Source organism: Molothrus ater, chromosome Z, assembly GCF_012460135.2.
Source record: "Molothrus ater isolate BHLD 08-10-18 breed brown headed cowbird chromosome Z, BPBGC_Mater_1.1, whole genome shotgun sequence".
NCBI lineage: Eukaryota > Metazoa > Chordata > Aves > Passeriformes > Icteridae > Molothrus > Molothrus ater.
The window spans coordinates 36,755,790-36,771,348 of record NC_050511.2 but is presented as its reverse complement, the minus strand read 5'-3'; the positions used below and the strand labels follow the sequence as shown (position 1 = coordinate 36,771,348).

At 42.4% G+C, this 15,559-nt stretch overlaps 1 protein-coding gene across 1 annotated transcript; it reads right to left on the bottom strand.

Annotated features, from left to right (window-relative positions):
• Window positions 1–4,801: 4,801 nt before the first annotated feature.
• IDNK (IDNK gluconokinase) lies at window positions 4,802–13,941 on the bottom strand. The gene is made up of 5 exons (XM_036403788.1): window positions 13,840–13,941; window positions 13,684–13,714; window positions 13,196–13,282; window positions 9,922–9,965; window positions 4,802–8,006 (listed from the first exon to the last, which is right to left on the bottom strand). The coding sequence occupies exons 1-5, from the start codon at window positions 13,878–13,880 to the stop codon at window positions 7,646–7,648; spliced, it is 564 nt and encodes a 187-aa protein (XP_036259681.1). The 5' UTR covers window positions 13,881–13,941; the 3' UTR covers window positions 4,802–7,645.
• Between the last annotated feature and the right edge of the window lie 1,618 nt (window positions 13,942–15,559).

Sequence of the window (15,559 nt, the reverse complement as noted above, 5' to 3'; positions counted from 1 at the left end):
TTCTCTAATTTCCTCTTTGTTGGGATGCATTAGTCTTGAGCCTTGAGGAAACAATCCTTGAATGTCATCCAGGCCTCTACACTCAGGGCTCTGTCCCATGGTATTCTACTGGAGAGATCCTCCAAGAGGCCAAATTCCCCTCTCCTGAAGTCCAGTGTAGTTATCTTGCTTTCCACTCTCCTTGTTGCCCCAAGGATCTCAATCTCCACTGTTTCACGGTCACTGCAGCTCAGCCTGCCTTTGGGCTCCACATTCCCCATCAGCTCCTTGTTACTGAGAAGATTATTCAGCCTAGGACCTTTCCTCTTTGGCTTCTTTATCAGTTGGAGAGGGCAGTTGTCATCAGTGAACCTCCTGGAATACATGTGCTCTACTGTCCTGAGCCTCCAATAGGCTGCCGCAACCCAAAAGTGTGTGTGAGGTTTCTTGTAAATTCCTGTCTGTCTCAACAAGGTCCACATGTCTATATAGTAGCCTTAATTCCAGAAATTAACCTGCTATTTAGCTGTAAAAAGTTGGCTAACAAGCTCTCCAACTTCTACAACAAACTTTCAGACTAGCTCCCAAATCTCACAGTAAACTTCATGTGTTGAGTAGATGGTAGAATATGATTGCTGGAGTAAAACAGGAGAGAAAAAGGTGGAAAAGAGAAAGAAAAATGTCAGTCTTTAGACCCTGCATTGGTCCTGCTGCTGTGGATAGTCTGGATCTGGGGTCAACAGGGAGAATGCTGGGGACCAATCCCCTATCTTTTATGGTTTACCTGGTATATGCCTCTCATGTAAAATAGATTTTTTTGATGCCATTCATGCTGTATTGTTCACATGTGTATAGTCAGTTAACTTTTAGAGCCCTCCAGGAAGTGAGGGAATTAATGGACTGTGGTGTCCTGGAACCCCTTTTAGTGAAGTGTCTGGAACTTGACCCTTGACACAGGTGCACTAAGCATGAGTCTCAAGGCAGACTTACAAGCTTAAGAACTTGGCAAGGAAAAGGAAGTTGGCTCAGAACAGGACTGACTGCCCCACCTCTGCAGGACCCTCTCAAGCCAATCAACACTTTCCTGTTGCAGTGGTTGGAATCGCCCATGAGCACCAGGGCTTATGAATGTGAGGCTTTTCTTCTCTGCTTGTGGAGGGCTTCATTGGTCTTTCTGGTAAGGTGGTCTGTAGCAGGCCTCTACTATAAAGTTACCTGTGCTTGCCCTCCCTTTAATCCTCACCAAAAGCTCTAAGTTAGCTCCTTGTCCATTCCAGGTGGAGCTCCATGCACTCCAGGTGGTCACTGACAGAGAGGTTGACACCTCTTCCTCATCTCCCCTGCCTGTCCTTCCTGAAGAGACTGTATCCTTCCATTCCAACACTCCAGTCATAGGAGTTGTCACCATGTTCCATGATGCCAGTAAGATTGTAGACATGCAGGCATGCATATGTGTCTACTTTATTCCCTATGCTGGATGTGTTAGGATAGATGCATCTAAGTTGGGTCCCCCAGAAAATTACCTTCTCTCTGGCGTGGCTAGAATCCATTTGTGCTGCCCTCCAGGTGTTCTCCTGCTGACTTGCAATCCCTCTCCAGACTCTGGGTGTCTCTTGCTGGCTCTGGCACCTAACTGATAGAAACTGACCTAACTGACTACTAACTCACCTAAATAACTCAGCTAACTGACTTGTGGGATGGCAAGTCATCCCACACCTTATCCTATTAAATACGATGATACCTACCTCCCTCCTCCCAATCATAAATTGTTTAAAGCTGTATCAATGACTGCTAACCCTTTACCAAAGACCCTTTTTTCCTTTTGAGTGGTGATGCTTCTGATCCCATCTGATACCAGCAAGAATGGTGCTATCTTAGCTATCCCACTGTCCAACAACCCAAAATTTGGGCAGTGACATGAGTCTCAGAGCCCACGTTAATAGACTCGATCCATTTGTTTCTTTGAATCACTACTTGCACATGGAATAATGGAAGAAAAAATAACCTGTGCCCCTGATTCCCTCACCAGTTGTCCCAAGGCTTTGAAGTCTCTTGATGGCCTTTGGACTGACTACATGTTGTGACTTCATCACCACTCTCATGGAGGATCAGCAGTGGGTAGTAGTCTGAGCACTGCACCAGGCTGGGAAATTTCCTGGTGAATTCCTTTAACCTTGACCCCAGGGGTGCAGTAAACTTCCTTAGGGGAATATTCTTAGAAGCATATTGGACGGGAACTATTTACCACTACAACCATTATTTTCTTTCTCATGGAACTGATCTTGTTATGAACTGTCTGGCCTCTCCCTGGAGAGGGACCTTCATCCTCACCATCTGTTGCATGACCTTCCTTACCTGTAACTATTGTACAGAGAGAAACCTAAAAGGAGGGCGAGATGGGCAAGGAGGCATCTTGGCCTGTCATCCCAAGCAAGTTCTTGCCTCTGTTCATCGTTTCATTCTGATCTTCAGGCAGAGGGAGGTTACAGGACCGTTGGATAAGGACGGATGGAGAGCAAGTAGTTTCTGTAGAATTGTCTCTACTTTTTTACAGTTATTTTCACAGTGATTATTAGGATCTCCAAAGAAACTAATTCAACTTAAGTGTGCCTTACTGAGACCTTGAATTAAAAAATAGTTCAGACTCCCTCATCATTCAATAGGCAGATGTATTTGAGAATACAGTCCATGACATCCAAAAAGTCTGTCAGATGGCAAGGGTGATGTGGGGAAGAGAACAGTTTTTACCAAGATACTAAATCAATGAATCTAACTAGCACAAATACTTTCTCGAGACATCATTCAGCTCACCCTTTTTAAGCATTTCAGTTGCATGTTACAAACTAAGAGACAATATATTTGAAGTAAAATCTCATTGCAATTCAACAGGAGATATGTTTGACCTAAATTCTATACCGAGCCTTTAGCTAAGCTTACTTCTTGAAGTAGAATCAATATTTATCAGTGACTACTGTCAAATAAACTAGTTTTCTAGTGGTAAAAACACTGAGCTGTTTTTAATAGAAGTTTTAGTTTTGTCTGAAAATATTATAAGCAGAACACACTTTATAGATAGGATAGACTTTTTATTTCATCTTTAATGATGAAAGAAAACCCACACTTACTGGTTTAAGATTATGTTACAATGTTTCTCTCTGTTCATCCCTCCCCACTTTTCCCCCTTGCCCTTTTATCCATCTCTCTTGAAAATTCTCTCTTCAGAGTTGTCATCTACCTCTTTTTTCAGATGAGCACTTAGATAACTTAGACTTGAAATCTGCAGCTTGCATTTTGGACCAGAAGGGCATGTGTGCCTGAGGGTTGTCTCTTCATTTTCTTGCTTTCTTCTTTTCCTCTGCTGTGGATCAAGTGACCTGACAGGATTGTCTGCAAAACTGCCTTGCCTGATCATCAAACTCCTGCTAGAAAATGTAACTGATGCCAAAACAAAGAAATCTAAGTTACGATGATCTGAACTGAAGTTATCATTTAAAATCTCAGAATGCGTACATTCAGTACTGGGAGTATGACTGCAAAATGGCTGGTTTTGTAAAGGATGTGGTCTGCCTAATTTTCTTCTTGGTTCAGTGACTGGATATACTGGATTGACCCTGGCTGGATGCTAGGCACCCATGAAAACTACTGCATCCCTCCCCTCTGCAGCTGGACAAGGGCAAGAAAATATAAAAAATGGTTAATGGGTTGAGATAAGAACTGGGAGACATTGCTCATCAAATACTATCATGGGAAAAACTGGCTGGAATGAGATACATTAGTTGAATTTATTAGTAACAAAATCAGAGCAGGATAATGGGGAGTAAAACCAGACCTTAAAACACCTTCCCCTACTCCTCCCCTCCTTTCTAGCTCTACCTCCTATCCCTATCAGTGCAGGGAGACAGGGAATAGGGGTTATGGTCAGTTCATCACAAGTTTTTTCTGCTGAGGGAGATTTATTCCCCTTGGCAGAAAAAACTTGCTTAGGAAGAGTTATTCCCTTGCTCCAGCAGGGCTTCCTTCCCATGGGAGACAGTTCTCCAAGAACTTCTCCAACATCTCAGTCATGGGCAACAGTTCTCTACAAACTGCTGCAATGTGAGTCACTGTTCATAGGGTGCAGTCCTTCATGGACAGGCTGCTCTAGTGTGGGTCTCCCGCAGCATCACATCCTACAGGAAACCTGATCCAGCATGGGCTCCTCTCTCCACAGGTGTATAGGTCCCTGCTAGGACTCTGCTCCAGCACAGGTTTCTCACAGGGTGACAGCCTCCTCTCAGACATACACCTGCTCCAGCCTGGGGCTCCTCCACCAGCTGCAGGTGGATCTCTGCATCCCCATGGGCTCCAATGTGCTGCAGGGCACAGCTGCCTCGCCAAGGGCTGCACCAGGGGCTGCAGGGGAATCTCTGCTCTGGTGCATTAAACACCTCCTCCCTCTCTTTCTGCACTGACCTTAGTGACTGCAGAGTTATTCCTCTCACATGTTCTCATCCTGTTCTTTTCTGCAGTTTCATCTGTGGAATCATGTTTCCCCCCCCCCCCACCTTCTTAAATCTATTATCACAGGAGTGTTGCAGCATTTCTGATTAGCCCAGCTTTGGCCAGCAATCCCCATCTGTCTGGGAGCCAGCTGGGATTGGTTCTACAGGGGGTGGAGGGAGTTTCCAGTAGCTTCTCACAGAAGCCACCCCTGTAGCCTCCCCCCTTCTCCAACAGCACAACCTGGCATAATAAAATAAATATTATTGATAAAAAACCCAAAACACTTACCAATTTATAGTTGAGGCAGCTTTGCTTGTAAGAAAACTTGCACAGTTTGGGATAGATTGCATTTCATTTTTATTTCCTCATTTTACCACTGAAAAATGTTTGCACTTGATGCTGTAGTAGGTACAGTATTTACACAGCATGTTACTAACTGTGCTTAGCATAAATTCATGAGGATGTACAGTGCATGTACCTTGCATAGATAATTTGTGCTTAGAAACAGACAGCAATTTCTAACTCCAGGTGTTTCCTCCTCAGTTTTTGCTGCATTTACTAAATACATTTCAAAATACACACACAGCACTTGCATCAGATAAGCTGTGCTAAATATTAATAGCCTGTCCAACTAACCTGAATATGACATCCCTAGAATAGCAGTGTTAGTTTAAAACCAACAACAACAAAACCAAAAAAATATACCCTCACAACAAAAGAAACCCCAAATGGAACCAAAATCAAGGAAATTAAATGTTGTAGAATTGAGTTTGGGTAGGGATTGTTCTGCTACCTTTTTCTTCCAATGCACACGTGCACAGCTTGATTAAAATCTGAGAGTAGTTTTATGTTGTTAGTATTGCAGTAATTCACATCTTAATCTATTAATTTGTAATGCACAGAATATAACTGAACAGAAATAATGCTTTGTTGTCTCTTCAGAATAGCAGGTAACAGACAACTGATTAGGTTGACAACAACCTACTTCTTTGCAGTATTTTTTAAGTAAAAGCAAAATGCGAATATATTAAAAGTGTAAGGGAAGGAAATATTCCCAACATAGAAGCAAAGACTAAGAAATACCCTGACCTAATTTGAAGAAGCATGAACTGCCTGTAAGTACAAACTTTGTTTAGAAGCCTTCCAAAATCCAAGTTGCTTACATAAAACTTTCTGAAAGAGAATTATTTTTTAACTGTTGAATACAATTTTTTGTTGGTGGTGAAAGTGGTGAAGCCACTTTGACGGTATTCTATAAATGTGGACTAGTAGATATGAAAATCAGTCTGGCCTTCTTAGAACTCACACTTAAAAATGTCCCTTTAAAAAAAAATTATTTGAAGGCCTGATCGTATCTGCATGTGAGAGGATGCAGCTGCTGTAGAGTGTCCTGGTCTGGCTTTATTGTGTGTGAAAGAAGTAAGCATAAATCTGTATTTTATAATGGGTACATTAGTCAACTGTTTGTAAAATGTTGTATTGGAAAAGATGAAGACCTCATTAACAGCAGAAGTGCCACAAGAGGGTGCTGTGTCTGTGATTTTCATAGCTACAAAATTTGTACCGATCTGACAAGTCACTTGGTCTGAAGGGGTCTCTGAAATTTGAGGGTATTAAGCATACAGACATCCCTGTCTCTTGCACTTAACTTTGCCTCTATGTCTTCACCTGGCACCCTGGCTCTTGGAACAAACTCTGAGGCTCTGAGGTAAGAGCACCCTGCAGTAGACTAAAACCGGTAACTGCCTGGTATTCTCCCTTCTGGTCACAAATAAACTGGAAAACACTATGTCTGGGTAGGTTAATGCCTAAAATCCTAACTTAAAAACTGCTGCTTTCAGTCAGCTAATGCCCATTTATTGCACTAATTTAAGCACAGTAGTTTATCTAGTAAACCACAAAGCCTTTACTATTTCCATACATAATGAGAACCACAACTAATGTTTTTCAACTACTTACCCAGGTAAAAATTGCACTAAAGATGCTTTCAGACATGAGGTGTTCTTCTACAAGAGTTCATCTATCATCCCAGGAATAAAAAAAAATAATATGCATGACATACTAAAAATAATCCATGTGTGACAGCACATGGAAATGTCTCCATTTGGACAAGATTCAAATCTTTCTTACACAACCTATCTGAAGTTTTTATAACATAAAGCTGAAAAGGCATGTCTTGTATAACACAACATGAAGTACTTTTTGAAAAACACCTTGGTGGTAAAAAAGGTCTTAAATTCTGTGAGTTAGGTGACTGATTGGGAATTTGGAATTTTCTTCTCATCTTTATCAAAAAAGATACATATTAGGAATAGTTTGATCAAAAGCTTTAAAGCAATTGCATTGACAAGCACTGAGGTGCCCACCAGCACTGGGAAGTGACGGAGAAGGTCCAACTGCAAAAAGTAAGTTTTCAAAAATAAGGAAAGTCTATCAACCTTGCATTCAATTCAGTACCTTAAATTACTGGTTGACTCACACTTGACTGCAATGTGTACACTTTGTACATGAAAGCTCTAAGTTCAGAGTCAGTATGATGCCACATATACTTTATTTCTGAAGCTTTCAATTCAATTAAATTTTGTATACTGCATCGCCACCACTACCTTTTTTTTCTCACATTTTTCAGTTTGGTGGCTGGTACATACAGTAAGAGATCAGAAAAATTCTCATGAAGTCATCAGTGCTCTGCTGAGGTCAACAGGAATACAAACACAGAACCTACAACTCGATGAAAATCCACCAGTGAGACAGAGGTAGTGTCATGTATGGAACTTCATCATGCATGTTCCTGCCTCTTCTAGGAAAATGACATTATTTTTAACAAATTATTTAATCTTGTAATAGTAGATGTGCCCATCTCAGTGTTGGACAGAGTAAATATTAAGAAAATAAATTATTCTGTGTGACCCTTGCCAGAATTTTCAAAAGCAAGCTCTTACTAAAAGGAGAATTTTAACTTAAGAGAGTGAAGGGCTTAAAAAGTTAACAGTTCTTGCATCTTATATATGCAAAAGATGTAAAGACATTTTATATGTCTTTTACAGAGCCATGATAAAAAAAAGAGTAGTAAACCAGCTCTTAAAAATAAGTTGGTTTGATTTAATAATCAATTTGATAATTAAAATTCTGTCTCTTTGCCCTGCTATCCTTCAGGGAATTTCTATATGTGTCATTCAGAAAATTACTCTGGCAAAGCCTCACCCTGAAGAATGGCGGTCTCAATCTGTAGGAGTATTTCTGGGAGAGGTTTTTCTAGACTGACAGTAATGAAATTTTCTGGTGCACTGGGTGGCTCTAGTGTATCAAACTGAGACTGGAGAAGTTCAAGTGGCATAAAATGACCTCTCCGCTTCTCCAAGCGGGCAGCAATTATGTCCTTAGGTCCATCCAAATGAACAAAGAGGATCTTCAGTGCTGGGTTTTCTCCTGGTTGCTCTGGGTGGTTGCTTTCAATTGCAGATGCTCCACCAATTAACACACGCCTGTACATCTTTTTCAGTGCAGAACAGGCCAGAATTGTATCTTGTCTAGATGTGTCTTCTCTATCAAAAATAAAAAAAAAATCAACCCCAAAAACCTTTACATATCTACATGTGGTATAACAAAAATGACTTGTTAGTTCTGCTAAACTAGGTAGACATGCCCTAGCTCCTCAAGAAGGCCAGCCATGGGAGTAGTGGCATTGTGACAGTGGTATTTGAGTAATTTTGACAGGATTTTGAAACCCAAATTTCCAGTCCAGGTAAAGATGTGATTTGAAAGAGAGGCCAAGCTAGCCAACCTTCTGATAAAATCTCAGTTTTAGGGACTCTTTCTATAGCCTTTTCTAAGCAACCAGTCTTTTCCTAAATTCAATTCAATTCTAGCACAAGGAAGTGTCAAGCTCATGTCCTTAATTGCTGACAACAGGAAATAAATATCCATAGAAACACCTATCCCTTATCCATAAAATTACTATACTATTGTCTCTAAGGGTAAGTGGCTGATAAGCAATACAGACCACTTAAATACACACTGTGTTCTTAAATACACAATATTTTCAACACCTGCTGTCACTGTCTCAGATTTAAGTGTATTTTATGTTTCCTGCAACTCGTTGATAGCATTGCATCTATATTAACTTCACCCTAAACAAGGGATTGCAGGTCAGTGAATGCACAGTATTCACTGTATTTATTTTCTGCTGACAAGGTTTCTTCAAATAAAGCATTTAACTCTGGGTGTGCCTGCTCCACTAAAAAGCAAATCCAGAATTAGTTGTGTCTATGAAGAGTGAATAAAATTCCTGCCTAAGAAAATATATTTTGTAATAAAATTAAAATCAGGTATACACCTATTTAAAAATCATTCTATGGTCATCAGATTTTGGTTCAAAGGGAAGTAAGAACTTCTAAGTAAGTCAGTGACAGCCTCAGCTACTAATAAGTACTAATAATTAAATATTGGCATTAGGCTCATTTAAAATATAGTTGATTTTATAAAGTTTCCAGAGCTGGGCAGTGGCATTGAGCTATCACATAACATGAAGCAATGGATCCAGCAAATCAATCCAGACAAATTTCTCAGTGAGAAATTAGGTATCGCAGCTCCAGTGAGGTATGATCACCTAATGTGCACAAGCAAGTGTAAAGCCTGGCTAAACAGGCTTTACACAACCTCCCAACCTTTTCCTTGTTTGGGATGCTCTCCAGTATGTCCATGCCTCTCTCATAATGAGGAACCCAGAACTGACACAGCAGTTCAGGTGTGGCCTCACCAGTGCAAAAGGAGAGGGGATGGATCACCTCCTTTGACCTGCTGGCAATACTTGGTCTAATATAGCCCAGAATTCAGGATTTGGCTGGCCTGCCTTGCCAGAAGAGTACATTGCTGGCATATGTCCAGCTGGGGCTGTCCACCACAGCTCCCTCAGGCCCTTTTCTGCTGCTTTCCAACTGAGTGTCCCTCACTATCCATACCAGTGCTGCATTTTTAAAAGGTTCCTACCAATCAATTTCTACAGCCTTTCAAGGTCCCTCTGCATCACCCCGTTACTCCTCCCATTTTGGTGTCATCTGCAAATTAGCAGAGCAACACTCAAGCAAACAGTGTCAAACAAACCTGACACTGTATCTTATTCAAAATAACAGTATTTTATCCTACTGTTGTTACTGGTGTATTTTGAGGTTACATTCTTTGTAAGTAGCTAATGTCAGGCTTATTAATAAACTGGATCCTTGCAATTATTTTTACACAGTAGAAAACAACCATCATTTGTAACAATTTCCCATTTTAATTCTCAGAGATTAGCTCATCATCAGCAATTACTATGACAGTTTAGATTAGTAAAAATAAAATGACTTTACTCTCTGCAGAATTTCTCTACCCTTACATTTCTGCTTTGCAATGCAGTGGGGAAAAACACTTCTGGTACTTCTGTCTTTAGCTAAAACATTTAAACACTAGATATTCTCTTACCTCCTTAGTATATCATGCAGTGCACAAAGCCAAGGAATCCTGTCCTAGAAAGCAAGCAAGATAGTTAAAAATTCTTCAGAAATTACTTTGAAACAATTGCTTCTAGCATCTCAGATATTTGACTAGAGGTAAATATTAGCATTAAACTGTACAGCAATTTCAGTTTTGAATCTCTTTGTTCCTATATAGATTTGCTCCCACTGTCTGAAGGCTATAAGAAGTGCTAGGCGTATTATGAATAGGACACTTTTGGTGGAATAGTACTTTTTATTTTACAAGTATATGATGGAAGTAATATGTATGCAAGTGCAGCATGCACCTTGTAAATATCTGAAGGACAATCAACTTACCTCTTGCTTCTATTATACTATTCAAATGTAACAGCTAGAGTTGTTATTTCTTTTCCCTGATATAGTGTCATACACACACCCCATCCCCATTTTGGATCCAAGTTGAAGCTTTCAGAAACAGATCTAAATTTAGTTATCTGCAATAATTATATTTATGTCAGTAGCACTCACAAATAAATGTAACCACAATCACAATTTCTCAAAACTTTTGCCCATTACTTAAGCAAACAAGAGTGATCAGTCAGATGCTTACTTAATCTGAAATTTTAAGCTGCTGCAAACTTCAGTCATGCCTAATGAGCACGAAACAACTGCTCCCATTTAATGTTTCAATGCTGTTAGTGCTGGGTAAGCACAACAAATGATAACATGGACAAATAAATGCAACAATTTTTGTTGCTATCATTACACAGTAACTTCCCCTAGGCATTCAAGAACGCCCTCACAATTTTGCACCTCTCATTTTTCAGAAGAGATGCTTTCCTCTTGCTGAGCACCACACACCAGTGCTTTAGTCATTCAAGTGTATAATGCTGCTACAGATGATATCATCAGTGTTTATCAGTATCTGAATGGAGGGTACCAACAGGATGGATCCAGACTCTGTTCTGGCTTCAACCACTAGTGAAAGATCTAAGTTTTTAACCAGAATCTAGAATATTTTTTTTCGGTTTAAATTGGCTAAGGACATCTCCCAGAAGATTTGAGGGACTGAAAAAAAAACTGGAAGCCTTGCCAAAAAAAAAAAAAAAAGGTAGGAGGTTTGCAAAATTTTTCTATTACAGCTAGATTCTTGAAGTCTTTTTCAAAGTATCCTATTACTGCATCTTGCCCTGTTTCTAAGCTCCGTATGCTTTTAGATTGATTTCATATGTTCACCAGGATTGTTTAGTTTATATTCTTTGTTTAAAAGTCTTTATCTACAGTCATAAGTGTGTATTTCTCTAGAAGTCGTGGACATTAACTTTTTTAATTCTTTCTGATTCTGTACAGGAAAAGTGGCTTTAACTGTAAAACCACTGTCCTTATTGATGGCAAATGGAAAAAATCCTTTTTCAAGCTGTACCATTATGCTATTAGTACTTCAAGCATTGCCAGCCCATCAAGGGATGGAATTGTTCTGCTCTGCTTTGCACTGGGGCAGCCTCACCTTGAGTCCTGTGTGCAGTTTTGGGGACCACAGTATAAATTGGGGACCACAATATAAGAAGAATATAAATATATTAGAGAGCATCCAAAGGAGGGCCTTGAGGATGCTGAGGGGCCTTGAGGGGAAGGTATATGAGAAATGGCTGAGGTCACTTGATCTGTTCTGCCTGAAGAGGAGACTGAGGACAGACCTCACTGCAGTTATAACTTCCTTGTGAGAGGAAGAGGAGGGGTGGGCACTGATCTCTCCTCTGTGGTGACCAGTGACAGGACCTGAGGCAATGGCCTGAAGTTGTGTCACGGGAGGTTTACATTAGCAATTAGAATAAGGCCCCACCCCCGAGGGTGGTTGGGCACTGGAACACATTCCCCAGGGAAGTAGTCATAGCACCGGTCTGACAGCGTTCCAAAGCATTTGGTCAGTGCTATTAGGCACATGCTGCAATTCAGAATTGTGGAATCATTAGGCTTGGAAAAGACCTTTAGGATCATCAAGTCCAACCTTTGACTGAATACCACCATGCTAATTAAATCATAGCTCATAACCAAGTGTCTACTCGTTTTTGTTAAACACTTCTAGGGATGTTGACTCCACCATTTTTCTGAGCAGCCAATTCCAATGCTTAGCCACTCTTTCAGTGATGACATTTTTCCTAATACTCAACTTGAACCTCCCCTAGCACAACCTGAGCCCATTTTCCTTTGTCCTATTCCTTGTTACCTGGGAGAAGAAGCTGACTCCCATCTCACCATAACCTTTCCAGAGAGGTTCCAACCTCCTTTCTAATTGTAGAGACTGATAAGGTCTCCCCTAAGCCTCCTTTTCTTCCAGGTAAAAACACCTCCACCTCCCTCATCTGCTCCTCACAGAACTTGTGTTCAGACCCTTCACCAGCACCTTTGCCCTTCTCTTGACTGACTCCAGCACCTCAGTGTCCTTCCTGAATTAAGGGGCCCAGAACTGGACACAGCACTCCAGGTGTGGCCTCACCAGTGTGAGGTACAGGTACAGGGGGGCAATCGCTGCCCTGGTTTTGCTGGCCACACTGTTGCTAATAGAGGCTATCATGACATTGGCCTTCTGGGCCACCTGAGTGTGTGCTGGGTCAGGTTCACCTGCTGCCAATCAGCATTCCCAGGCCCTTTTCTGCTGGACAGCTTTTCAGACTCTCTGCCCCAAGCCTGTAGTCCTGCCTGGGGCTGTTGTGACCCAAGGGCAGGAGCTGGCACTTCACCTCGTTGAAGTGACTCCACCACTTTTCTGAGCAGCCAATTCCAATGCTTAGCTACTCTTTCAGTGATGACATTTTTCCTAATACTCAACTTGAACCTCCCCTAGCACAACCTCCCAAGTTAACCACGAGTGGTGATAAATTATGAAAAGTGATTTGAGAAAAGGGTAACAAATTTTTGGAGTTGTTTTAAGCAGGGCCACGCGATGGATTCTATGGTTCTTGTGGGTCCCTTCCAACTCAGGATATTCTATGATTCAAATCCAAAACTGCAACTCTGTGTGTGGACTGTAGAGGGGGAGGTTTCTCACAAATCCTGAAGCAGCAGCATACCACTTTCGAACTGACAAGCATTTCATGAACTACTTTTTTATCCAGAATCTTTTTTGACAAAAGAAGCCTCCCTTACCTTAGCAAATGCAGACTTGTGTTTACAGTTAGACTAATCTATGTAGTACACCACAATCTACTTCAACAAGATGTGCATGAAGTTACAGAGATAAATGTGTGGACAACAGTTTTTTCAGAGCTTATTCAAGGTACCTCATCGTTTAGTGGTATCCCTTCTTCCATTTTCTTCTTATTCTCTAGAGGATGATAATCGTCTGCATCGTAGAATTTCCATCCCAACTAAGAAAAAAAATAAATTAATTATGGATCGTTCAGCTAAGTCAGGTGACTTAGTCAGGTGAGGCAACAAGGACTTCAGAATTTACAAAGACGACACTTAAGGAATTACAGGCTTCTTGCACCACAGTATGAATCACCGTTTATAGCATGATGATTAGCCAAAAAAAAACAAAAAAAAAAAAAAACAAAACAAAAAAACAACAACAAAAAACACTAAGGCAGCTTAGTAGCAGCAACAGCTGTTGCGTCACGGCAGTGAGCCGAAGTCCGTGCAGGCACCACTGCACCAGCCGAACCCGGCTCGGGAGGCCAGCAGCCCGGGGAAAGGCCGTCGGCCCGGCGCGGGGAGGTGCCTGCCTGCCCCGGCACGCCTCCTAGGCGGCGGCTCCACACGCCCCTACCTTCTCAGCCAGCCGCGACCCGACCGTGGTCCTGCGAGGAAGCACAAAGGGCCGATTAACACCCGGACCCGGAGCCGCACCGCGGGGCTCCGGCAGCGCCGAGTCCCCGGCAGCGCCGCAGCGCCGCCGCTGCTCCGCCCCCCGCCCGGTACCTACTTCCCTGAGCCGCTGACGCCCATCACCACCACCAGCACCATGGCGGCCCGCCGCGCTCTGCCGCTGCCCCTTTGCCCTGCCGCGCCGCCGCCCCGGCCCGCCCTCGTCTCTGCCGCGGGAGGCGGGTGCGGCCCGCCCGGGGCGGCCCCAGCGCAGCCCCAGCGCCCCGCCTGCCCCGCGGCCGCCGCCCCGCGCGGTTGTCCGGGACCGTCCGCTCCCCTTCCCCGGAAACCCGAGACACCCGTGTCGTGTCCCCCGCTCTCTTTACCCCCGGTGGCTCCTTGTGCTGGAAGTTACCTGATCTTCTCCCGAGCCCTCTTTGTCTGAGGCTTTTCAGTCTGGTCGGGCGCTTCTCTTCCAGCGGTTCCTAGCACGGTATTCACTGTTTGCAGCCTCAGCAACACAGGCGAATTCAATAGAAACAATAATTTCTGCAGTGCATTTATTATTAAGTGCTCATTTATGCCCGTTGAATTCTGTATTACCCTTTGGTGATAAAGGTCTGCCATTGGAATTTATTTAAGGCATCAGCTATGCAGTGACTAATGCCATTTTAGTATTTGTTAAAGCCTTGATCCAGTCATATTTTTAAATCACTGAATTACCTGGTGGGTAAGGCTGGGAAGGACCACTGGTAGGGTCATCTATTTCAACACTCCGGCTCAGGCAGGACCCCGTAGAGCACATTAGGATTCTGTCCAGGCGGCTTTTGAGTATCTCCAGTGAAGGAGGCTCCACAACCTCTCTGGGCAACCCGTTCCAGTGCTTGGTCACCTTCGCAGTAACAAAGTGCTTCCTGATGTTTGAGTGGAACCTCCTGTGTTTCAGTCTGTGCCCAATGCCTCTTGTCCTATTGCTTAGCACCACCGAGCAGAGTCTGGATCCATCCAGTTGATTACACTTCCTTCAGATACTGATAAACATTGATGAGGTCCCCTCTCAGCTGTCTTTTTTCGAGGCTGAACAGGCCCAGGTACCTCAGTCTTTCCACGTAAGAATGATCTAATCCCTCAATCATCTTTGTAGCCCTTTGCTGGATCTGCTTCAGGAGCTCCATGACTCTCTTGTTCTGTGAAGCCTAGAACCAGACATGGCACTCCAGATATGGCCTCACCAGAGAAGAAGGGCAAGATTGTGGAAAATTGTGGAAATTCTCTTATAAAGCAAGTGTTCTTGCTATTACTGTGTACATAAATATGACCTAGCAACATTTTCAAAGCTATGCAAGGATCAAATGCAGTGATGCTGCCGACCAGCGTTGAAGTTTTCCTGTGCAGTGGAGAAGCATCTGCTGCACCTGTAAGAGCTACTCCACCTAGTGATGGTGGCTTCAGGAGAGCACAATGTGTGCCCCCTCAATATTTTCTACATCTATCAAACCTTGGAATAAATTCTCAGAATGTACATTAAGTCTCCCAGCCTGCATGAAATTTTAGTCCTTTGCATGGCACTCCAAATAACATTATGAATGATACATGTATCTTTTTTTTTAAATTGTTGCCTGTCTCTGACCATTTAATTGAGATCTGGAATTTCATATACCGATTTCACATACCTATTAAGAAATTCTTAATGAAGACCAGAACCTTCAACATTATTAAGCTATTACTGAATCAGGCCAGTTCTCAGATTACTAACAGACTACAATGATTTCTTTAAGGCGCCATGAGACTGGATACATATTTTGCTGTAATAGGTTATGATCGTGCTAAAGTAAATG

Coding starts and splice junctions, on each gene's coding strand:
- IDNK (XM_036403788.1), bottom strand. CDS start 13,880: ATGGTGCTGGTGGTGGTGATGGGCGTCAGCGGCTCAGGGAA. Junction 13,283..13,683: donor GGTCGCGGCTGGCTGAGAAG/GTAGGGGCGTGT, acceptor TTTTTTTCTTAG/TTGGGATGGAAATTCTACGA. Junction 8,007..9,921: donor CTGCATGATATACTAAGGAG/GTAAGAGAATAT, acceptor TATTTTTGATAG/AGAAGACACATCTAGACAAG.